Raw genomic sequence first — 24,189 nt, 5'->3', positions numbered from 1 at the left:
ACACATTTTCTTGATTTTCTCATTTTTACACAAACCAACCAGTAGGAAACACACATGAGTTGCTTGTTGAATACACTAGAATTGCACGAAAACACCCCAAAAATTGCTAATTTATTTATGTGATACTCAAGTGCATAACAATATGAAAGTTATTGTCCTTGTTTTGCCTCCAATAGCCCCATCAATGGTGAACTTAGACTTTTACATATGTAGCACTAAAGGTGCATCATGTTGTGTCTGTGGTTTTCTCAATTTTTTTACACAAACCAACCTAATAGGCGGTCCTACTGGAAAAAAATGAAATTGCTTTTCTATAGCACTAAAGTTGCCTCCATCGTATCCAAAGTTGTCTCAAAAAAAAGTTCGACGAAACCTATCTATATGAGATCTAGTTTTGAAAAACACGTCGCGAGAAAGCCAACTGTGAAAACAAAATTGAATTTCTACACTTAAATCAGAAGTTACAATTTTTTAAACTTTTTGAATCCCTAAATAAATGCACGCGAGGACATGATTTCTTTTTTAGTGAACTGCGTCCGTCCGCGTCAACTGTTTTTTTTTTCATATTTGGATGAGCGCTAATTCCTACTCGTGGGCGCTGGGGCGCCCGCTAGCCATGTCCAAAAAGAACTTTATAAAATTTAACTTAGGCCACAGCTAATACAGAGAATAAATAAAAATGACGAAGTGACACGAGAGGAGTGGAAGAGGAGCGAGGGGCACCTACACAGCTACACGCGCGCGTACTGGTATTAGCTCGCACCTAACTCCAATTAGCTCGCACCAACTCGCGGCCCGGCCAAGCACGCCGCGTGACACACCCAACAGTCAACGGATCGCTGACCCTCACGCCGCGGCGGCGCGGCCCCCTTATATTCTCTGGCTAGCAGCCACAGAGGCCACATCCATCGACCCATGGCGCTGGCGGAAGGCGACGACAAGGCGGAGGCGGGGGTGCGCGTGCTGGGCGGGCGGATGAGCCCGTTCACAATGCGGGCGCGCATGGCGCTGGAGCTGCGCGGGGTCGCGTACGAGCTGCTGGAGGAGAGCTTCGAGCCCCGCAAGAGCGACCGCCTCCTCGCCGCCAACCCCGTCTACAAGAAGATCCCCGTCCTGCTACTCCCCGACGGCCGCGCGGTCTGCGAGTCCGGCGTCATCGCGCAGTACGTCGACGAGGCCTGGCCCGCCGCCTCCGCCGCGCCCCTGCTGCCCGAGGACCCCTACCAGCGCGCGATGCACCGCTTCTGGACCGCGTTCGTCGACGACAGGTTCTGGCCGGCGCTGGACGGCGCCTCCCTGGCGCCCACCCCGGAGGCCCGCGCCGAGGCCGCCGCCGAGGCCCGTGCCGCGCTGCGGCACCTCGAGGAGGCCTTCGCCGCGCTCAGCAACGGCGGGGCTTTCTTCTCCGGCGCGGCGCCGGGGCTCCTCGACATCGCGCTCGGTTGCTTCCTGCCGGCGCTCAGGGCCTGCGAGCGCCTCAGCGGCGCCCTCCTGCTGGACGAGGCCGCCACGCCGCTCCTCAAGAAGTGGAGCGAGAGGTTCGCCGGCATCCACGCAGTCGAGGCGCTCCTGCCGGAGACCGACGAGGTTGTCGGCTTCACAAGGTTCTTGCAGGCCAAGTTCGGCGTCGCGGGCGCAAATTAAGAGTCGTCGCCGCCAAGTATCCTAAGTGCATATGTATGTTTTTCTCTTTTTCTTAGAAGCATAATACAAACGCACACGCTGCACTAGGCGTATGCATATGTATGTTGGTTATGTGTCATGTTATTTTCTTGTGATTAAGATTTATGTACCTGAATCAACATGTGGTTGAATTGTTAGAGGAACTGTGGTATCCCAGCGCACCAGGGGTGCTCGCATTTATTTCAGGATTATTCCACCGAGCTTGGAGCACCACGAATACTCTCTTCATATCCTTCCTAGCACCTTCTCGCGCTTGTGCAAAGAGATAGTATTTCCTACCACGAGGATCCGATATAGTCTTCACAAACGCCACCCATTGAGGATAGATACCATCGGCAAGGTAGTACCACATATTGTAGTTGTGCCGTTGACGGTGTAGTTACACGGCAGAGCTTCCCCCATCACAAAGTCTCTTGAACAAGTCCTTCGATGTCACTGCTTCAAGTATGATGATGACTTCTTTGGTGTGACCTTAATATTGCCTACGCAAATCTTTTAAGCAATTCTTACATTGCCAGTGCATGCAGTCAACTGAATCGAGCATACCTGGGAATCCTCTTCATGCTTCAATTGCCAACAATTTTTCTGTGTCCTCCGTAGTTGGTTCTCTTGGGTACTCTGATTCAAACACCTTCACCATGGAGCATGCAAATTCCATCCTGGTCTTCAAGCATGTGCTCTCTCTCTCTCTCCAATTGCCAACAATTTTTCTGTGTCCTCCGTAGTTGGTTCTCTTGGGTACTCTGGTTCAAACACCTTCACCACGGAGCGTGCAAATTCCATCCTGGTCTTCAAGCATGTGCTCTCTCTCTCTCTCTCATTGTAACGCCCCGGATACAACTTTTCATATTCGTAACTCCGACCCTTGCCTTTTCCGGAGATGCGATATGAGTTTCCCTTCGTGGTTGGGTTTTTTTTTCGTTTTGCATTTTGTTCACGTCATGCATTTCATATCATGTCGTCATGTGCATTGCATTTGTATACGTGTTCGTCTCATGCATCCGAGCATTTTCCCCGTTGTCCGTTTTGCAATCCGACACTCCTACGTCCTACGGCGCCCCCTTTTGTCTCTTTTCGTAAGCGGGTGTTAAACTTTCTCAGAATGGACCTAGATTTGCCAAGCGGCCTTGGTACACCACCGGTAGACCGCCTATCAAGTTTCGTGCCATTTGTAGTCTGTTTGATACTCCAACGGTTAACCGGGAAACCGTAAAGGCCTCATGTGTGTTACAGCCCAACACCCCTCTAAAGTGGCCCAATAACCCTTCCAAACCCCCTTCATCCTCTTGGCCATTCGATCACGATCGCGTGGCCGAAAACCGCACTCCATTTGGACACTCCTAGCTCCCTCTACCTACATAAACACCTCCCCTCTGAAATTCGCGGTCCAAAACCCTAGCTTCTTCCTCCTTCCGCCGACGGACATGTCCACCCCACCGCCGGACATGTCCGCATCGCCCTCGCAGCGAATCCGGAGCCGCCACCTGTCCATCGCCGCTGTCCCCGCGCCGCCGGCCCGCGGAGCCAATCGCGGGCCCGCACGAGCCTAAACCGCCGCCGCCGAAGCCCGGATCGGCCCCCACGCTCCGCCGCCCGGGCCTCACCTGCGTCGCCGCCTCGCCGTCGGCCGCCGCCTGTGCGCTCGCCACCTTGCGCCGGGCCTCGCTGTAACACCCCGTATGTAACTTGCCATATTTGTATTCCAACTCTTGCTGTTTCCGGCACTAAGTTATGTTATTTCCTCTTTGTTGGGTTTTTGCCTTCGTGTGCTATTGTCTTTGTCATGCACCTTATATCATGTCATCATGTGCATCGCATTTGCATACGTGTTTGTCTCATGCATCCGAGCATTTTCCCCGTTGTCCGTTTTGCATTTCGGCGCTCCTATGTCCTCCGGCGTCCCTTTCTACCTCTTTTCGTATGCGGGTGTTAAACGTTTTCGGATTGGACCGAGACTTGTCATGCGGCCTTGGTTTACTATCGATAGACCATCTGTCAAGTTTCGTGCCATTTGGACTTCGTTGGATACTCCAACGGTTAACCGAGGGACCGAGAAGGCCTCGTGTGTGTTGCAGTCCAACACCCCTCCAAAGTGGCCCAAAACCCACTTAAATCTCCTCCATCATCTAGATCGTTCAATCACTATCGCGTGGCTGAAAACCGTGCTCAATTTGGAGCCTACTATCCCCTACCTATAAAAAGGCCTTCTCCCCCGAAATTTCGGGTCATTCCCAACCCTAGACCTAGTCCTCTTCCCCTCTGCGCGGCCGGACACGTCCGCCGCCGCCGGACAAAGCCGCCGCCACCCCCGCGCCCAATCAGGGAGTGACACATCATCCCGCCTACCCGCCGCCGCCCAAGGCCCGCGAAGCCCGCTTCGGGCCCCCGCGGCCCATCGCCCGCGCGTCGCCCTCCCCGTGCCTGGCCGCAGCGCCCCGCCGCCCGCTCCCTCCTCTGCTCCGGTCAGCATCGGCCGGCACCGCCGCACGCCATCGCCGGACGCCGCGCCCTCAACTCCGGCACCGCGCCCGCGGTCGCCATCGCCACCTCGCCGCCCGGCGCTCCGGCGAGCTCCTCCGCCGGCCTCCTTCTTCCGGCGACCACTCCTTCCTCTCCCCCGAGGTCCGGCACCGTCCCTGGTGAACAGTGACTCCGGCTGGCGAACCTCGGGTCGCGAGATGCTACAGTAACCGATCCAGATCTGGATCTCGGGTTGACTTTTGACCTAATTTTCCAGTATTTTTTGCATATTTCAACGCATCATAACTCATCAACCATGGTTCCATTTTGGGCGTGTAGCATATCGCAATGTTCATCTCGACGAGTACTTCATTTCATCTCATTGCATCATGTTCATTTGAGCTCATCTTGATGCCCTAAATGCTGTTGGAAGAGTGCTAGTTTTTGTTAGTTCCAGATTCATATCAGTAATTGGACATTTGTCATTTTTGCCATGATTATTGTGTGCCTCTTCTGAACTTGAGCTCTACATGTGTTTTGAAGTATGCCATGCCATCTTTACAGGGGTGTATGCCATGTATTTTTGTGATCTCTGTGGTGACTAGCACATGCATGCAAAGTAGCCCTCTCAATGTTGCTGATTTCAGGGACTTAGAAATATTCTAAGTCATTGCTCTGCTAATATTTTATGCCATGTGTTCTTGTTGCTAACGAGTGATCTATGCCTCTTTTGAGCATGATCAGTAAGGATGTTTTGTAGATATTGTGGTGCTCTATCCATCCATGTCTTTGTTTTCAATTATGGAGCACCCTAGCTTGAGTCAATCTAGCTCTACTTTTGCTATAAAATGTTCCTGGCAGAATGTTTACATGTTAAGCATTTTTGCCGAGCTTGTTGTAGTTGATCCATGCATGCTATGTTGTTGTTCTTGCCATGTTTAGCTTCTAAGCCATGTCTACTTGCTGGGTGTATGCTTAGTTTGTCATGCAATGCTTTTTGGTGAGTGCATCGAGCTCGTAAACATGCCTACTTGATATTTGTTTTGCCATGTTCCAGTTTTCTACTAAGTCTGAATCTGTTAACGATAATTGCTATGTTCACATGGTTGCCATTGTATTTTATGATCCCTTTTGGCTTATGGTCAGTAAGGGACTTTTGTTTTATGCTTTGAGTAGCTTCATGCCATGCCTTGCTTTGCCATGATATGTTCCTGTAGCATGTCGTTACCTTACTCTAAACATTGCTTCCTGATGTTAAATTCCTGACTTGGTATTATTTTCACTAAGTCTGTAACCTGATATCTTTTGCACTTTTGCCATGCTTGTTTGAACCTGCTAATGAGTGAATTAGCCGTAGCTCAGTGTTCATCTTTTGTCAAGCATCTTGAGTGGATCCCTTTCATGTATTTTGTTGTTATGTTAGAGTGCTGTAGCATGTTGTTCTTGATGCATATAGATGGCCTCGTGCTGTTAATCGTAGATCGGTGCCATATTTGTTTTGCTTGCCATTTGCAAACCGTGCATCCGATTCCGGTGATCTTTATATCGATTCCGACCGAAATCAACTCGTCTTTCCAGTGTCACTCTTGGTTTTCTAAGTTGAGGCCAGGTTCAATCATTCCTTTCCGAATAATGCATATGCATCGCATACCGCATCCCGCATCTCATGACATGTTTTGCATCATGTTGTTTGTGCATTGCACGTGGTTGATTGTGTCTCCCTTTGCTTGTTGTTATTGCTTGGGTAGAGCCGGGAGACGAGTACGTGATCGAGGAGCCCGTTGAGTACGTTTACGAGGATCAAGCTAACGTCAACTCGGAGAACTTTGCAGGCAAGATGACCATACCCTCGAAATCACTTCTATCTTTGCTTGCTAGATGCTCGCTCTATTGCTATGCCTATGCTACGATACCTACCACTTGCTTATCCTGCCTCCCATATTGCCATGTCAAACCTCTAACCCACCTTGTCCTAGCAAACCGTTGTTTGGCTATGTTACCGCTTTGCTCAGCCCCTCTTATAGCGTTGGTAGTTGCAGGTGAAGATTGGAGTTTGTTCCTTGTTGGAACATGTTCATTGTTGGGATATCATTATTATATCTTGTCTATTTTTAACACACCTATATACTTGGTAAAGGGTGGAAGGCTCGACCTTATGCCTGGTGTTTTGTTCCACTCTTGTCGCTCTAGTTTTTGTCATACCGGTGTTATGTTCCTTGATTTTGCGTTCCTTACACGGTTGGGTTATAATGGGAACCCCTTGACAGTTCACCTTGAATAAAACTCCTCCAGCAAGGCCCAACCTTGGTTTTACAATTCGCCACCTAGCCTTTTTCCCTTGGGTTTCGCGGACTCAAGGGTCATCTTTATTTTAAACCCCCGGGCCAGTGCTTCTCTAAGTGTTGGTCCAACCCAGAGCACCGTGCAGGGACGTCCCTTGGCAACTTGGGTTACGTTGGCTTCCGTACGCTTAGCTTATCCGATGTGCCCTGAGAACGAGATATGTGCAGCTCCTATCGGGATTTGTCGGCACAGCGGGTGGTCTTGCTGGACTTGTTTTACCATTGTCGAGATGTCTTGTAACCGGGATTCCGAGTCTGATTGGATTGTCTTGGGAGAAGGAATATCCTTCGTTGGCCATGAGAACTTGTGATGGGCTAAGTTGGGACACCCCTGCAGGGATTTGAACTTTCGAAAGCCGTGCCCGCGGTTATGGACGGATGGGAATTTGTTAATGTCCGGTTGTAGATAACCTTAAACTTAGCTTAATTAAAATAAATCAACTGAGTGTGTGGCCGTGATGGTCTCTTTTCGGCGGAGTCCGGGAAGAGAACACGGTCTCGTGTTATGCTTGAATGTAGGTTGTTCTAGGATCTCTTCTTGATCATAGTTCTTTGACCATGCCTTTGCCTTCTCTTCTCGCTCTCTTTGCGTATGTTAGCCACCATACATGCTAGTCGCTTGCTGCAGCTCCACACATACCTTTTACCCTTCCTATAAGCTTAAATAGTCTTGATCACGAGGGTGTGAGATTGCAGAGTCCCCGTGACTCACAGATTACTTCCGAACCCAGATGCAGGGACCGATGATACCGCTCCAGGTGATTCGACTGAGCTCAAGTGGGAGTTCGATGAGGACTCAGGACGATACTACGTTTCCTTTCCAGACGATCAGTAGTGGTGCCCAGTTGGGGCGATCGGGGACTTTGTCGCATTTGGGGTTGTTCTTTATTTTGGTTCCGTAGTCGGGCCTTGAGTGTATCTGGATGAATGTAATGATATTTATGCTATTGTGTGATGTGGCGAGTGTAAGCCAACTATGTACTCCTTTTCCTTATTCATTACATGGGTTGTTGTGAAGATTACCTCACTTGCGACATTGCTTACAATGCGGTTATGCCTCTAAGTCGTGCTTCGACATGTGGGAGATATAGCCGCATCGTGGGCGTTACAAGTTGGTAATCAGAGCCTTCCCCGACTTTAGGAGCCCCCTACTTGATCGAATCACTGGGGTTGTTGAGTCTAGAAAAATGTTTTGAGTCATTTAGGATTATATATATCGGAGAGTAGGATTCTTTTACACCTCAGTCCCTTCGTCGCTCTGGTGAGGCATCCTGACATAGAGATTTGACTCTTCTCTTCTCAAATTTCACTAAAAAAAATTAGGATCACGCGGGTATCTTGGAATCGTTCCGATGGCTTTGTGACGAGAACATTGTTCTTGGTGCCTCCTGACATTTAGGGGTTGTGGCAGTGTCCCGGGGAGTTGAGCTCCGAGGTGTTGTCATCACAATTTTATCGTTGCAATTCTGGAATACCTGAGTTTCACCGACATCGAAAATCTCCTTTATGCAGTTATTGGTGAGATAACCTCGACGCCACCCAGTACTGGGGCGGGAGTTCGGGAGTATTGCCATAACTCGTATAACGGATGCTTTTCGAAGGTTGAGGTAAATGACTTTCGAAGGTTTCTTGGTTATGTGTTGAAGGATGGATACATCTGGATGTAGGATTTGCTAGCTTTGGGTGAGATATTATGCTTCCCCTGTATCCCCAACACCTGATTGCATAACCGGGAAAATTTCGGGAGTTTCATAGGTGGGAATTCATGTAGCTCTAGTATTTCTTCCGCGGATATTTGGTTTGTGATTGGGTAATCCTCACCAAGTATTTGTTCTTGTCCGTACCTTGTTGTTTTATTCTTCTACCTCTATCTAAGTGGCTTCTCAATTTATGGAAGTGTGACCATTTCAATTGGAATGCATTCGTTCATTTTGTTCGGATGTTAAGACTATATGTTGCAATTTCGATCCATTTGATTCAGCTTGAATATATGTCTGTCAAGATGCTAACGGATGTCACCCTCTTCAGGATGGCTCCTCCAACGCGCTCGAATCATGAACCGCCGCCACCACCTCCACCTTCGGAGGCATGGCAAGCTGTGATGGCCGCTATCAATGCCAACACGTAGCTGACCATGCAACTATTGCAAGAGCGCAACCAAGGGAATCAAGGCCATGGCAATAATCAGAATCAGTTTGCTACACTCAACTAGTTCCTTGCTAACCAGCCAAAGACCTTCAGCAACTGTGTCGAAGCAACAGACGCTGATGATTGGCTCGTGGATATCTGCAAGCATTTCGAGTGCAGCAACGTCATGCCTGAGGACTTTGTCAAGTTTGCCTCATTCCAACTCAAAGACCAAGCTGCAGAGTGGTATCAGCAATACAAAGATTCCAGAGGAGGTCGTGTGATTACCTGGGATGAATTCTGTCAAGACTTCAAAGCTCACCACATTCCTCAAAGTGTTGTTGAGAGCAAGCGTGAGGAATTCCGCAACCTGAAGCAAGGCAGCTTGTCTGTTTACCAGTATAACATCATGTTCCAGAAGCTCGCTCGTTTCGCTAAGCAAGACGTCCCTGACGAGAAGAGCATGATTTATCAGTTCAGGGGTGGCCTCAGAGAAGATCTTCAACTAGATCTCGTGCTTTTCGAGCCGCAGAAGTACAATGAGTTTTAAAACATGGCGCTGAAACAAGAGGCTGCTCAACTCAAGTGCGATGCTTCCAAGAAGCGAGTCAGAGATGCAACTCCTTCTTCCTCAACTCAAGTGCTAGCTAAGCAGCAAAAGTATTGGTTGCCTCCTCCTCCTCCGTTCCGTCAGCCTTATCAGCAGAAGAGCAAAGATGGCAATGGATCTTCCCATCCACCCAACCCAGGCTTTCAGAACAAGACTTTGTCTCATGCTCCAAGATCAAGTGCTCCGTATCACCGTCCGCTCTCGGAGGTCACGTGCAACAAGTGTCAGCAGAAGGTGTTGGAAATATGCCCTAGAGGCAATAATAAATTGGTTATTATTATATTTCCTTGTTCATGATAATCGTTTATTATCCATGCTAGAATTGTATTGATAGGAAACTCATATACATGTGTGGATACATAGACAACACCATGCCCCTAGTAAGCCTCTAGTTGACTAGCTCGTTGATCAATAGATGGTTACAGTTTCCTGACCATGGACATTGGATGTCGTTGATAACGGGATCACATCATTAGGAGAATGATGTGATGGACAAGACCCAATCCGAAGCCTAGCACAAGATCGTGTAGTTCGTATGCTAAAGCTTTTCTAATGTCAAGTATCATTTCCTTAGACCATGAGATTGTGCAACTCCTGGATACCGTAGGAGTGCTTTGGGTGTACCAAATGTCACAAGTAACTGGGTGTCTATAAAGGTGCACTACGGGTATCTCCGAAAGTGTCTGTTGGGTTGGCACGAATCGAGACTAGGATTTGTCACTCCGTGTAAACGGAGAGGTATCTCTGGGCCCACTCGGTAGGACATCATCATAATGTGCACAATGTGACCAAGGAGTTGATCACGGGATGATGTGTTATAGAATGAGTAAAGAGACTTGCCGGTAACGAGATTGAACAAGGTATCGGGATACCGACGATCGAATCTTGGGCAAGTATCGTACCGATACGACGATCGAATCTTGGTGATGCGTAGAAAATTTTAAATTTCTGCTACGATCCCCAATAGTGGCATCATGAGCCAGGTTTATGCGTAGTTTCTATGCACGAGTAGAACACAAGTTGTTGTGGGCGTCGATATTGTCAATTTACTTGCCGTTACTAGTCTTATCTTGATTCGGCGGCATTGTGGGATGAAGCGGCCCGGACCGACCTTACACGTACGCTTACGTGAGACTGGTTCCACCGACTGACATGCACTAGTTGCATAAGGTGGCTAGCGGGTGTCTGTCTCTCCCACTTTAGTCGGATCGAATTCGATGAAAATGGTCCTTATGAAGGGTAAATATAAATTGGCATATCACGTTGTGGTTTTGGCGTAGGTAAGAAACGTTCTTGCTAGAAACCTATAGCAGCCACGTAAAAATTTGCAACAACAATTAGAGGACGTCTAACTTGTTTTTGCAGCATATGCCTTGTGATGTGATATGGCCAAAAGGATGTGATGAATGATATATGTGATGTATGAGATTGATCATGTTCTTGTAATAGGAATCATGACTTGCATGTCGATGAGTATGACAACCAGCAGGAGCCATAGGAGTTGTCTTAATTTTATTTATGACCTGCATGTCAACTTAAACGTCATGTAATTACTTTACTTTATTGCTAAACCGTTAGCCATAGTAGTAGAAGTAATAGTTGACGAGACGACTTCATGAAGACACGATGATGGAGATCATGATGATGGAGATCATGGTGTCATGCCGGTGACGAGATGATCATGGCGCCCCGAAGATGGAGATCAAAAGGAGCAAAATGATATTGGCCATATCATGTCACTATTTGATTGCATGTGATGTTTATCATGTTTTACATCTTATTTGCTTAGAACGACGGTAGCTTAAATAAGATGATCCCTCGCAATAATTTCAAGAAAGTGTTCCCCCTAACTGTGCACCGTTGCGAAGGTTCGTTGTTTCGAAGCACCACGTGATGATCGGGTGTGATAGATTCTAACGTTCGAATACAATGGGTGTAAGCCAGATTTACACACGCAATACACTTAGGTTGACTTGACGAGCCTAGCATGTACAGACATGGCCTCGGAACACGGAAGACCGAAAGGTCGAGCATGAGTCGTATAGAAGATACGATCAACATGAAGATGTTCACCGATGTTGACTAGTCCGTCTCACGTGATGATCGGACACGGCCTAGTTGACTCGGATCATGTTTCACTTAGATGACTAGAGGGATGTCTATCTGAGTGGGAGTTCATTAAATAATTTGATTAGATGAACTTAATTATCATGAACATAGTCTAAATTGTCTTTGCAAATATGTTGTAGATAAATAGCTCACGTTGTAGCTCCCTGTTTCAATACGTTCCTAGAGAAAGACTAAGTTGAAAGATATGGTAAGCAATGATGCGGACTGGGTCCGTAGTCCGAGGAGTGTCCTCACTGCTACACAGAAGGCTTATGTCGTCTGTGGATGTTGTGAACACCTGACAGACACATCCTGATGACTACTTGATAGTTTAGTGCACCATACTTTACGGCTTAGAATCGGGATTCCAATGACGTTTTCAACGCCATATAACATATGAGATGTTCCAAGAGCTGAAATTGGGATTTCAGGCTCATGCCCGTATTGAGAGGTATGAGACCTCTGACAAGTTCTTTGCCTACAAGATGGAGGAGAATAGCTCAGCTAGTGAGCATGTGCTCAGAATGTCTGGGTGCTTGTGACGCCCGGATAGTTACGCTACAGTAATTCCCTGCTAATGATGCCACGTCACCACAATACCATTAATTAAACCCGCGTTGATTCAAACGGAATTCAAATTCAAATTTAAACTAAACCCAAACATCGAAAGTTCTCAATCATTAAAACTAAAATGTTCTAAATGTGAAAATAAATGCAAAGGCTTATTGGCAAAGGAATCAACTTATTATAAAATATTTAAATGCCCTTACTTAAATAAAACTATAGCTTAGAGAACTAAATAAATGCCTTTTTCAATTAATAAAATATTAAGTAAGTTATTTAATTTCCCAAAACTATGGGGGCAGTGGCATGTTTATTAAAACTAAATTAGGTACAACTAAGGTATTTTGTAAAACTATAATAAAGTAAAAGAAACTACAAATAAAAAACAGAAAAGAAAATATAAAAGAAAAATAAAGAAAAACAGAATACAAAAAAGGAGAACACCCCCCCTCGTTGGGCCACGGTCCAGATGGCCTCGGGGCCAATCGGGCCGGCCCAGCCGCACCTCTCCTGGCCTATATGGCCCCTCCCTCGTGACCTAACCCCCCACCCCCACAACTGCACCCACCACCCACTCCCCCCACTCTCTCTCTCTCGTTTCCCTCCCCCTCTCTTGCTAGATTGGATCGGGGAGGGGCCCAATCTCGCCCCCGAGCAGTTGCTCCCCCAAAGATCGCCGCCGGCGCAGAGCTTCGCCGCCCCCGACCTCCTCCTCGCGGCTCCCTTCCTCCTGCGCCTCCCTCGTCAGCTCCCCTATGACTCCTCTTCGTCCGCACGAAGGTCTCCCGCAACCCGCGCCTCGGCATCGCCCTCGCGCCTGCCGGCCCGTCCGGCTGCCGGACCTCGCCGGCAGGGTCCCCCTGGCTCCCCTAGGCCCCCATACATGCTCCGATGTGAGTTCTGCTCCTCTCCTCCCTTCCCCCTTGTGTGCTGCTTCAGATCGACCTCCGCCACGCTCGGACCCCGCGCGCGCATGGTAGTCGTGCTCGCCGCGCCCGCCTTCCCCTCGCAGAACGCGCTGCTCGCACTCGCTGATGCCGTCCCGCGCCCGAACACGCGCTTGCACGACCTCACGCGCGCCCATGCGTCGCCTCTCCGGCGCTGCTGCCGCCCGCACGTCGCCGCGCCCTGCCACTGTCTCCGCTTCGACCCCGCGCGCCCGCTGGCCTCGGCCACTCTCGCCGCGCCCCCCTCCCCGCTCGCCGCTCGTGCGTTCCCCGCCCACTACCTATCGCCGCCGCCCCTCGCCGTCGATTCCCGGCGCCCGCACGCGTACCAGCTGCCCCGGTCGCGCCTAGCGGTCTCGCCGACACACCGGCACCCAACTATGCCCCGGGTCTGCCCTTTAGGCGCAAACGCCCGGGCGCCCGCTGCCCGTTTCACCCGCTAGGCCCCCTAGGGCCAATGACAGGTGGGCCTAGCCCAGAACGTTATTTAAAAAAAAGAGGTTCAAAAGAAATGATAATAAAATATAATATAATAAATAAATTAGTAATTAATTAATTAATAAGTTAATTAATCCTGCTTAACTATTCTAACTAAAATGAATTAATCTAATCAACAGGTTTAGTTAGTCTGAGACGATGACAAATGGGGCCCACGCGTTAGTTTGACCAAGTCAACTGACTGTTGAGTGCTGACATCACCCTAATGTCATGCTGACATCATAATGGCATTTCCAAATTAATTTAATTCTGTTAATTCCAAAAATGATTAAAAACTTTGAAAATTAATATAAATTAAACCGTAGCTCAGATGAAAATACTTTGTACATGAAAGTTGCTCAGAATGACGAGACGAATCCGGATACGCAGCCCGTTCGTCTTCCACACATCCCTAGCATAGCAAACACGCAAGTTTCCCCATCCGGTTCATCTGTCCGAAAATGGGAAACACCGGGGATACTTTCCCGGATGTTTCCCCCTTCGCCGGTATCACCTAGTACTACGTTAGGGCACACCTAGCATCACGCTTTGTCATGTCATGCATCGTCATGCACTTGTTTGCGTTATATTTATTGTTTCTTCCCCCTCTTCTCTCGCTAGACACCGAGACCGACGTCGCTGGTACCCAGTATGACTACGGCGTTGACGACCCCTCTCTCTTGTCTGAGCAACCAGGCAAGCCCCCCCCCCTTGATCACCAGATATCGCCTACTCTCCTCTATACTGCTTGCATTAGAGTAGTGTAGCATGTTACTGCTTTCCGTTAATCCTATCCTAATGTATAGCCTATCATTGTTGCTACAACTGTTGATACCTTACCTGCAATCCTAAATGCTTAGTATAGGATGCTAGTTTATCATCAGTGGCCATACATTCTTGTCCGTCTGCCATGCTATGCTATCGGGCCATGATCACTCGGGAGTTGATCACGGGTATATACCTATACTTTATACATGATACATGTGATGACTAAAGTCGGGTTGGCTCGAGGAGTACCCGCGAGTGATTCACGGATTGGGGGCTGAAAGGACCTTTGTCCCGACGGCCCTCTGGGTGGATCTTTGTGGCGGAGCGACAGGGCAGGTTGAGACCACCTAGGAGAGAGGTGGGCCTGGCCCTGGTCGGCGTTCGCGGTGTCTTCAAGATAACACGTTTAACGAGATCTTGGTATTTGATCTGAGTCTGGCTACTAGCCTATACGCACTAACCATCTACGCGGGGACAGTTATGGGCACTCGACGTCGTGGTATCAGCCGAAGCCTTCATGACGTCAGCGACTGAGCGGCGCGCGCCGGATTGGACTGGAACGCCTGCTAGGCTAGGTCTGCTTCCGGCCGCCCTCGCAATGTGCAGGTGTGCAATGGGCGATGGGCCCAGACCCCTGCGCCATAGGATTTACACCGGCGTGCTGACCTCTCTGTTGTGCCTAGGTAGGGCTGCGACGTGTTGATCTTCCGAGGCCGGGCATGACCCAGGAAAGTGTGTCCGGCCAAATGGGATCGAGCGTGTTGGGTTATGTGGTGCACCCCTGCAGGGAAGTTAATCTATTCGAATAGCCGTGATCTTCGGTAACAGGACGGCTTGGAGTTGTACCTTGACCTTATGACAACTAGAACGAGATACTTAATAAAACACACCCTTCCAAGTGCCAAATACAACCGGTGATCGCTCTCTCACAGGGCGACGAGGGGAGGATCATCAGTTAGGATTATGCTACACGATGCTACTTGGTGAACTTACCATCTATTCTCTTCTCCTGCTGCAAGATGGAGGTGGCCAGAAGCGTAGTCTACGATAGGACTAGCTATCCCCCTCTTATTCCGGCATTCTGCAGTTCAATCCACATATGATACCCTTAATCCATTTGATACCAATGCATACATATGTAGTGTAGCTCCTTGCTTGCGAGTACTTTGGATGAGTACTCACGGTTGCTTTCCTTCCCCTTTTCCCCTTTCCTATATCCGATTGCTGCAACCAGACGTTGGAGTCCAGGAGCTAGACGCCACCGTTGATGACGACTACTACTACTCGGGAGGTGCCTACTACTACGTGCAGCCCGCTGACGGCGACCAGGAGTAGTTTAGGAGGATCCCAGGCAGGAGGCCCGTGCCTCTTTCGATCTGTATCCTAGTTTGTGCTAGCCTTCTTAAGGCAAACTTGTTTAACTTATGTCTGTACTCAGATATTGTTGCTTCCGCTGACTCGTCTATGATCGAGCTCTTGTATTCGAGCCTTCGAGGCCCCTGGCTTGTAATATGATGCTTGTATGACTTATTTTATTTGTAGGGTTGTGTTGTGATATCTTTCCGTGAGTCCCTGATCTTGATTGTACACGTTTGCGTGTATGATTAGTGTACGACTAAATCGGGGGCGTCACAGTGCTACAATCACTTGAATCAAGTGGGAGTTAAACTTCCAGATAAGATAGTGATTGATAGAGTTCTCTAGTCACTACCACTAAGCTACTAGATCTTCGTGATGAACTATGACATGCAAGGGATGGAGATGATCCCGGAGCTGTTCGCGGTGCTTAAGACCGCAAAAGGTAGAAATCAAGAAGGAGCATCAAGTGTTGATGGTTTAACAAGACCACTGGTTTCAAGAAGGGCAAGGGCTAGAAGGGAAACTTCATGGATGGCAAACCAGTTGCCGCTCCAGTGAAGGAACCCAAGGTTGAACCCAAACCCGAGACTAAGTGCTTCTATTGTAAGGGGAACGGTCACTGGTAGCGGAATTACCCCAAATTCATGGTAGATAAGAAGGCTGGCAACTTCAACAAAGTATATACGTGTTATTAATGTGTACCTCACTAGTACTCCTGGTAGCACCTGGGTATTGGATACCGGTTCAGTTGCTATTATTGGTGACTTGAAGCAAAAGCTACGGACTAAACGGAGACTGGATAAGGGCGAGGTGACGATGTGTGTTGGAAGTGTTTCCAAAGTTGATAAGATCACCATCGCACGCTCCATCTGCCTTCGGGATTAGTATTGAACCTAGATAAATGTTATCAGGTGTCTACGTTGAGCATGAATATGATTAGATCATGTTCATTGCAATACAGTTATTCATTTAAGTTAGAGAATAATGGTCATTCTGTTTACATGAATAATACCTTCCATGGTCATGCACCCTATGTGAATGGTTCAGTGAATCTCGGTCGTAGTAATACACATGTTCACGCCAAAAGATGTAGATAGTACCACTTTCTTGTGGCACTGCCGCTTAGGTCATATTGACGTAAGATTCATGAAGAAAATCCATGTCGATGGATGTTTGGAGTCACTTGATTTTGAATCGCTTGACACATGCGAGCCATGCCTCATGGGCAGGATGACAAAGACCCCGTTTTCAGGTACAATGAAACGGGCAAGTGACTTGTTGGAAATCATACATGCTGATGCGTGTGATCCAATGAGAATTGAAGCGTGCGGTGGATATCGCTATTTTCTCATCTTCACTGACAATTTGGGTAGATATAGGTATATCTACTTAATGAAGCACAAGTCTGAAACGTTTGAAAAGTTCAAGCGATTTCAGAGTGAAGTTAAGAATCATCATAACAATAAGATCATGTTCCTACGATCTGATCAAAAGGGGATTTTCTGAGTTATGAGTTTGGCAATCACTTAAGACATTGTGGAATTGTTTCATAGTTGAAGCCACCTGGAACACCACAGCGTAATGGTGTGTCCGGACATCGTAATTGAACCTTATGAGATATGGTGCGATCTATGATATCTCTTACCGATCTACCGCTATTATTTTGAGGTTATGCATTAGAGACAGCTGCATTCACTTTAGATAGGACACCATATAAGTCCGTTGAGACGACGTCGTATGAACATTGGTTTGGCAAGAAACCAAAGTTGTCGTTTCTTAATGTTTGGGGCTGCGATGCTTAAGGCTTCAGCCGGAGAAGCTCGAACCCAAAGCGGACAAACACATCTTCATAGGATACCCAAAGGTGACAGCTGGGTACACCTTCTATCTCAGATCCAAGGGCAAATTGTTTGTCGCTAAGAACGGGTCCTTTCTCGAGAAGGAGTTTCTCTCGAAAGAATTGAGTGGGAGGAAGATAGAACTTGATGAGGTTGTCAAACCTTTACTTCAACCAGAGAGTGATGCAACACAGAAAGATGTTTTCTGTGGCACCTACGTCTGTTGAATAGGAAGTTAATGATAGTGATCATGAATCTTCGGATCAAGTTGCTATCGAACCTCGTAGGTCGACAAGGATATGTGCTACTCCTGAGTGGTATGGTAATCCTGTCTTAGATATCATGTTGTTAGACAACAATGAACCTACGAGCTATGGAGAAGCGATGGTGGGCCCGTATTCTGACAAATGGTTAGAAGCCATGAAATCCGAGATAGGATCCATGTATCAGAACAAAGTATGGACTTTGGTGGACTTGCCCAATGATCGGCAAGCCATTGAGAATAAATGGATCTTTAAGAAGAAGACGAACACGGACGGTAATGTCACCGTCTATGAAGCTCGACTTGTGGCAAAGAGTTTCTCACAAGTTCAAGGAGTTGACTACGATGAGATTTTCTCACCCGTAGCGATGCTTAAGTCCGTCGAAATCATGTTAGCATTAGCTGTATTTTTCGATTATGAAATCTGACAGATGGATGTCAAAAACAAGTTTTCTTACCAGTTTTCGTAAGAAAGAGTTGTATGTGATACAATCAAAGTTTTGTCGATCCTAAGGATGCTAAAAGGTATGCTGGCTCCAGCAATCCTTCTATGGACTAGAGCAAGCATCTCGGAGTCGGAATATATGCTTTGATAGAGTGATCAATGCTTTTAGGTTTATAAAATGTTTGCTAGAAACTTGTATTTACAAGAAAGTGAGTGGGAGCACTGCAACATTTCTGATAAGTATATGTGGATGACATATTGTTGATCCAAAATAATGTAGAATTTCTGGAAAGCATAAACGGTTGTTTGAAGAGTGATTTTCAAAGGAAGACCTGAATAAAGCTGCTTACATATTGGGCATCAAGATCTATAGAGATAGATCAAGACGCCTGATGATACTTTCAAAGAACGCATACCTTGACATGTTTTTGAAGGAGTTCAAAATAGATCAGTCAAAGAAGGGGTTCTTACCTGAGTTGTAAGGTGTGAAGTTGAGTAAGACTCAAAGATTGACCACGGTAGAAGAAAGAGGAAGGACGAAGGTCGCCCCCTATGCTTTTGTCATAGGCTCTATACGGTATGCCATGTACTGCACCAGATGTGTGCCTTGCCACATGTCTGGCAAGAGGGTACAAAGGTGATCTAGGAGTGGATCACCAGATAGCGGTCAAAATTATCCTTAGAGGAATAAGGAAATGTTTCTCGGTTATTGAGGTGATAAAGAGTTCGACGTAAAGAGTTACGTCGATGCAAGCTTAACACCTATCCGGATAGCTCTGAGTAGAGATACCGGATACGTATAATGGAGCAACAATTTGGAATAGCTCCAAGTGGAACGTGGTAGCAGCCTCTACGACATGACATAAAGTTTTGCGAAATACATAGGGATCTGAATATTGCAGACCCGTTGACTACAACCTCTCTCACAAGCATAACATGATCAAACCCAGAACTCATTGAGTGTTAATCACATAGTGATGTGAACTAGATTATTGAGACTATTAAACTCTTTGGATGTTGGTCACATGGCGATGTGACCTGTGAGTGTTAATCACATGGCGATGTGAACTAGATTATTGACTCTAGTGCAAGTGGGAGACTGTTGGAAATATACCCTAGAGGCAATAATAAATTGGTTATTATTATATTTCCTTATTCGTGATAATCGTTTATTATCCATGCTAGAATTGTATTGATAGGAAACTCAGAAACATGTGTGGATACATAGACAACACCATGCCCCTAGTAAGCCTCTAGTTGACTAGCTCGTTGATCAATAGATGGTTACAGTTTCCTGACCATGGACATTGGATGTCGTTGATAACGGGATCACATCATTAGGAGAATGATGTGATGGACAAGACCCAATCCTAACCCTAGCACAAGATCGTGTAGTTCGTATGCTAAAGCTTTTCTAATGTCAAGTATCATTTCCTTAGACCATGAGATTGTGCAACTCCCGGATACCGTAGGAGTGCTTTGGGTGTACCAAACATCACAATGTAACTGGGTGGCTATAAAGGTGCACTACGGGTATCTCCAAAAGTGTCTGTTGGGTTGGCGCGAATCGAGACTGGGATTTGTCACTCCATGTAAACGGAGAGGTATCTCTGGGCCCACTCGGTAGGACATCATCATAATGTGCACAATGTGACCAAGGAGTTGATCATGGGATGATGTGTTACGGAACGAGTAAAGAGGCTTGCCGGTAACGAGATTGAACAAGGTATCGGGATACCGACGATCGAATCTCGGGCAAGTATCGTACCGATAGACAAAGGGAATTGTATACGGGATTGATTAAGTCCTTGACATCGTGGTTCATCCGATGAGATCATCGTGGAGCATGTGGGAGCCAACATGGGTATCCAGAACCCGCTGTTGGTTATTGATCGGAGAGTTGTCACGGCCATGTCTGCATGACTCCCGAGCCCGTAGGGTCTACACACTTAAGGTTCGATGACACTAGGGTTATAGGGAAAGTATGTATGCGGTTACCGAATGTTGTTCGGAGTCCCGGATGAGATCCCGGACGTCACGAGGAGTTCCGGAATGGTCTGGAGGTAAAGATTTATATATGGGAAGTCCCATTTTGGTCACCGGAAAAGTTTCAGGTGCTATCGGCAATGTACCGGGACCACCGGGAGGGTCCCAAGGATCCACCAGGTGGGGCCACCAGCCCTAGAAGGCTGCGTGAGCCAAGTGTGGGAGGGGACCAGCCCCAGGTGGGCTGGTGCGCCCCCCCCCCACCAAGGCCCAAGGCGCCTCCAAGAGGGGAAGGGGGCAAACCCCAGGGCAGATGGGCCCTAAGGCCCACCCTAGGTGTGCCTCCCCCTCTCCCCCTTGTGGCCGCCACCCTAGATGGGATCTAGGGCTGCCGCACCCCTTGGGGTGGGAACCCTAGAGGGGGCGCAGCCCCCTCCCCTCCCCCTATATATACTTGAGGTATGGTGGCTGCCCAACACACGATTTGATCTCTCTCTTGGCGCAGCCCTACCTCTCTCCCTCCTCGTCTCTCGTAGTGCTTAGCGAAGCCCTGCTGGAGTTCCGCGCTCCTCCACCACCACCACGCCGTCGTGCTGCTGCTGGACGGAGTCTTCCCAACCTATCCTTCTCCGCTTGCTAGATCAAGGCGTGGGAGACGTCACCGGGCTGCACATGTGTTGAACGCGGAGGCGCCGTGGTTCGGCGCTTAGATCGGAATCAACCACGATCTGAATCGCTATGAGTACGACTCCTTAATCCGCGTTCTTGCAACGCTTCCGCTTAGCGAACTACAAGGGTATGTAGATGCCCTCCCCTTCCCCTCGTTGCTAGATTACTCCATAGATTGATCTTGGTGATGCGTAGAAAATTTTAAATTTCTGCTATGATCCCCAACAGAAGGGTCACTATGCCAACAAATGCTTCAATCAGAGGCGTCTTCCTCCTCCTCCTCCCGTGAGATCTCCTAGCACCGCAGTGGTCAAGCATAATCCCAAGCACGCCAAGGTCAACTTGTTAAACTCGGCTCAGGTAGAGGACTCGTCAGATGTGATTATGGGTAACTTTCTAGTTAACTCTACTCCTGCAAACTTCCTTTTTGATACTGGTGCATCGCATTGTTTCATGTCAAGATCATTTGTTTCTAAGCATGACTTCGTTTCGGAAATGTTGGGTAAACCTATGGGAGTGGTTTCTCCGGCCAAGTCTATGAGGGCTACCTCGATAGTCCCGGATGTTTCTATCATGATGGGCGACTTCAAGTTTCTGGCTTCTCCAATGGTCCTTGGTAACTCGGATATTGATCTTATTCTTGGAATGGACTGGCTTTCTAAGCACAAGGCTCAGCTTGATTGTGCTGCCAGGCAGATTCAGTTGACACATTCGTCTGAGGATGTAATCGTCTTTTGCTGCTCGGGATGATACCATTCGACTGTTTTCTCTCAACGAGAAGGGCGAGCTGGATGCCATCTCTCAGATTCCAGTCGTTTGCGAATATCAAGACGTCTTTCCAGAAGAGCTTCCAGGAATGCCTTCGCACAGGCCAGTTGAATTCGTCATCGATCTTGAGCCTGGCACGGAACCTGTTTGCAAACGTCCTTACAAGCTTGGACCTGAAGAGTTGAAGGAGCTGAAGAAGCAACTCGATATTCAAGAGCGTATGGGTCTAATCCGACCAAGTTCTTCTCCATGGGGTTGTGGTGTTCTTTTTGTCAAGAAGAAGGATGGAACGGACCGACTTTGTGTCGACTACCGCCCATTGAACAAGAAGACTATAAAGAACAAGTACCCACTTCCCGACATCAATGAGCTTTTCGAACAACTCAAAGGTGCTCAAGTGTTCTCCAAGCTTGATCTCCGTATGGGCTATCATCAGATTCGCATTCGTGAAGAAGATATCCCCAAGACAGCATTCAGAACAAGCTATGGTTCATATGAATACATTGTCATGTCTTTCGGCCTTGTCGATGCTCCTCCAACATTCTCTCGCATGATGAATTTCATCTTCAACGCCTACACAAATGACTTCGTCTTGGTCTACCTCGATGACATTTTGGTATTTTCCAAGAAAAAGGAGCATCATGCCAAGCATTTGAGATTGGTGCTAGATAAACTCAGAGAACATCAGTTCTATGCGAAGTTTTCAAAGTGCGAGTTTTGGCTCAATGAGGTTCTCTACCTTGGGCATATCATCTCCGCCCAGGGCATAGCGGTTAATCCTGAGAAGGTGTCTGCAATTGTGAATTGGGAACCACCTCAGAATGTGAAGCAACTCCGCAGCTTCCTTGGGCTCGCAAGCTATTGTCGAAGGTTCGTTGAGAACTTCTCTAAGATCGCGAAGCCTCTTTCCAACCTTCTCCAGAAGCATGTGAAGTATGTCTGGTCGCCTGAATGTGACATTGCTTTCAACACCCTCAAAGAGAAGTTAGTCACTGCTCCAGTTCTGACTCCTCCTGATGAATCCAAACCGTTCGAGGTCTTCTGTGATGCTTCCCTTCAAGGTCTTGGTGCAGTGTTGATGCAAGAGAAGAAAGGTGTGGCCTATACCTCTCACCAGTTGAAGCCCAACGAAAAGAACTACCCCACTCGTGACCTCGAGTTGGCGGCAGTTGTTCATGCTCTTTTAACATGGAGACATCTCTTATTGGGAAGAAAAGTGGACATCTTCACTGATCATAAGAGTCTCAAGTACATCTTCACTCAGCCAAACCTCAACCTCAGGCATACTCGTTGGGTCGAAATGATTCAAGAGTATAATCTGAGTATCGAATATACTCCAGGCAAGGCCAATGTAATTGCTGACGCATTGAGCAGGAAGGCTTACTGCAACAGTTTGATTCTCAAGCCTTACCAACCAGAGCTTTGTGAAGCTTTCCGCAAACTTAATCTTCAAGTTGTTCCTCAAGGATTGCTTGCCAACCTCCAAGTCTCTCCTGCTTTGGAAGATCAGATTCGCGAGGCTCAACTTCTTGATGCTATGGTGAAGAAGGTGAAGATTGGGATTGCCAAGAGTCAACCCAAGTACAAGTGCCATCATCTTGATGAGAAGGATACTCTATTCTTCGAGGATCGCATTGATGTTCCTAAGGGTGACCTTCGTAAAGTCATTATGAACGAGGCTCACAATTCACTCCTCTCTATTCACCCTGGAAGTACAAAGATGTACCAGGACCTCAAGCAGTCGTATTGGTGGACTCGAATAAAGCATGAGATTGCTCAGTTCGTGAATGAATGTGATGTCTGCAGAAGAGTGAAAGTAGAACACCAACGACCAGCTAGTCTCCTCCAACCTCTTGCCATTCTAGAATGGAAGTTTGACCATATTGAGATGGACTTCGTGACTGGATTTCCAAAGTCCAAGCGTGGCAATGATTCTATCTTCGTTGTCATCGACAAGCTCACCAAAGTGGCTCATTTCCTTCCTATCAAAGAATCTATCACAGCAGCTCAGTTGGCAGAGCTATATACCTCCAGGATTGTCTCTCTGCACGGCATTCCGCACTTGATATCTTCAGATCGTGGCATCATCTTTTCCTCTAAGTTCTAGGATTCTTTTCAGAAGGCCATGGGCACCAACATTCGCTTCAGCACAGCTTTTCATCCTCAAACCAGTGGCCAAGTCGAGCGAGTCAATCAGATTCTTGAAGATATGCTCAGAGCATGCGTCATCTCTTTCGGTATGAAGTGGGAAGATTGTCTTCCATATGCCGAGTTCTCCTACAACAACAGCTTCCAAGCGAGTTCGGGCAAGGCCCCATTCAAAATTCTCTATGGCAGGAAGTGCCGTACTCCTCTTAACTGGTCAGAGACTGGTGAACGTCAACTTCTTGGAAATGACTTGATCACAGAGGCAGAAGAAATGTGCAAAGTCATTCGTGATAATCTCAAAGCCGCGCAATCGCGCCAGAAGAGTTACTATGATAGCAAGCATTGTGACTTGGCTTTTGAGATCGGAGACCATGTCTACCTCCGCATCTCTCCAATGAAAGGTAATCATCGCTTCAGTATCAAAGGGAAGCTTGCCCCTAGATACGTGGGTCCTTTCAAGATCATCGGCAAAAGAGGCAATCTCGCCTATCAACTTGAGCTTCCATCCAACTTTGCAAACGTGCACGACGTGTTTCACGTGTCTCAACTCCGCAAGTGTTTCAAGACTCCTGACCCTACCATCAACTTCGAAGAGATTGATCTTCAAGAAGACCTCTCTTATCGTGA

The 24,189-nt window shown here is 47.6% G+C and overlaps 1 protein-coding gene across 1 annotated transcript; it reads left to right on the top strand.

The window, feature by feature from the left end:
* The first annotated feature begins 885 nt into the window (after positions 1-885).
* LOC125524439 (putative glutathione S-transferase BZ2) lies at positions 886-1,820 on the top strand. Its single transcript, XM_048689491.2, has one exon. It carries the CDS (start codon positions 916-918, stop codon positions 1,642-1,644), a length of 729 nt encoding a protein of 242 aa, XP_048545448.1. The 5' UTR covers positions 886-915; the 3' UTR covers positions 1,645-1,820.
* The last annotated feature ends 22,369 nt before the right edge of the window (positions 1,821-24,189 follow it).

This window comes from Triticum urartu, chromosome 7A, assembly GCF_056163025.1.
Source record: "Triticum urartu cultivar PI428250 chromosome 7A, HENAU_Tu73, whole genome shotgun sequence".
NCBI lineage: Eukaryota > Viridiplantae > Streptophyta > Magnoliopsida > Poales > Poaceae > Triticum > Triticum urartu.
The sequence above is the reverse complement of the archived record's forward strand: the minus strand, read 5'-3'. Positions and strand labels throughout refer to the sequence as shown.

What these genes read in the sequence shown, in the direction of transcription:
- LOC125524439 (XM_048689491.2), top strand. Translation starts at nt 916, where the DNA reads ATGGCGCTGGCGGAAGGCGACGACAAGGCGGAGGCGGGGGTGCGCGTG.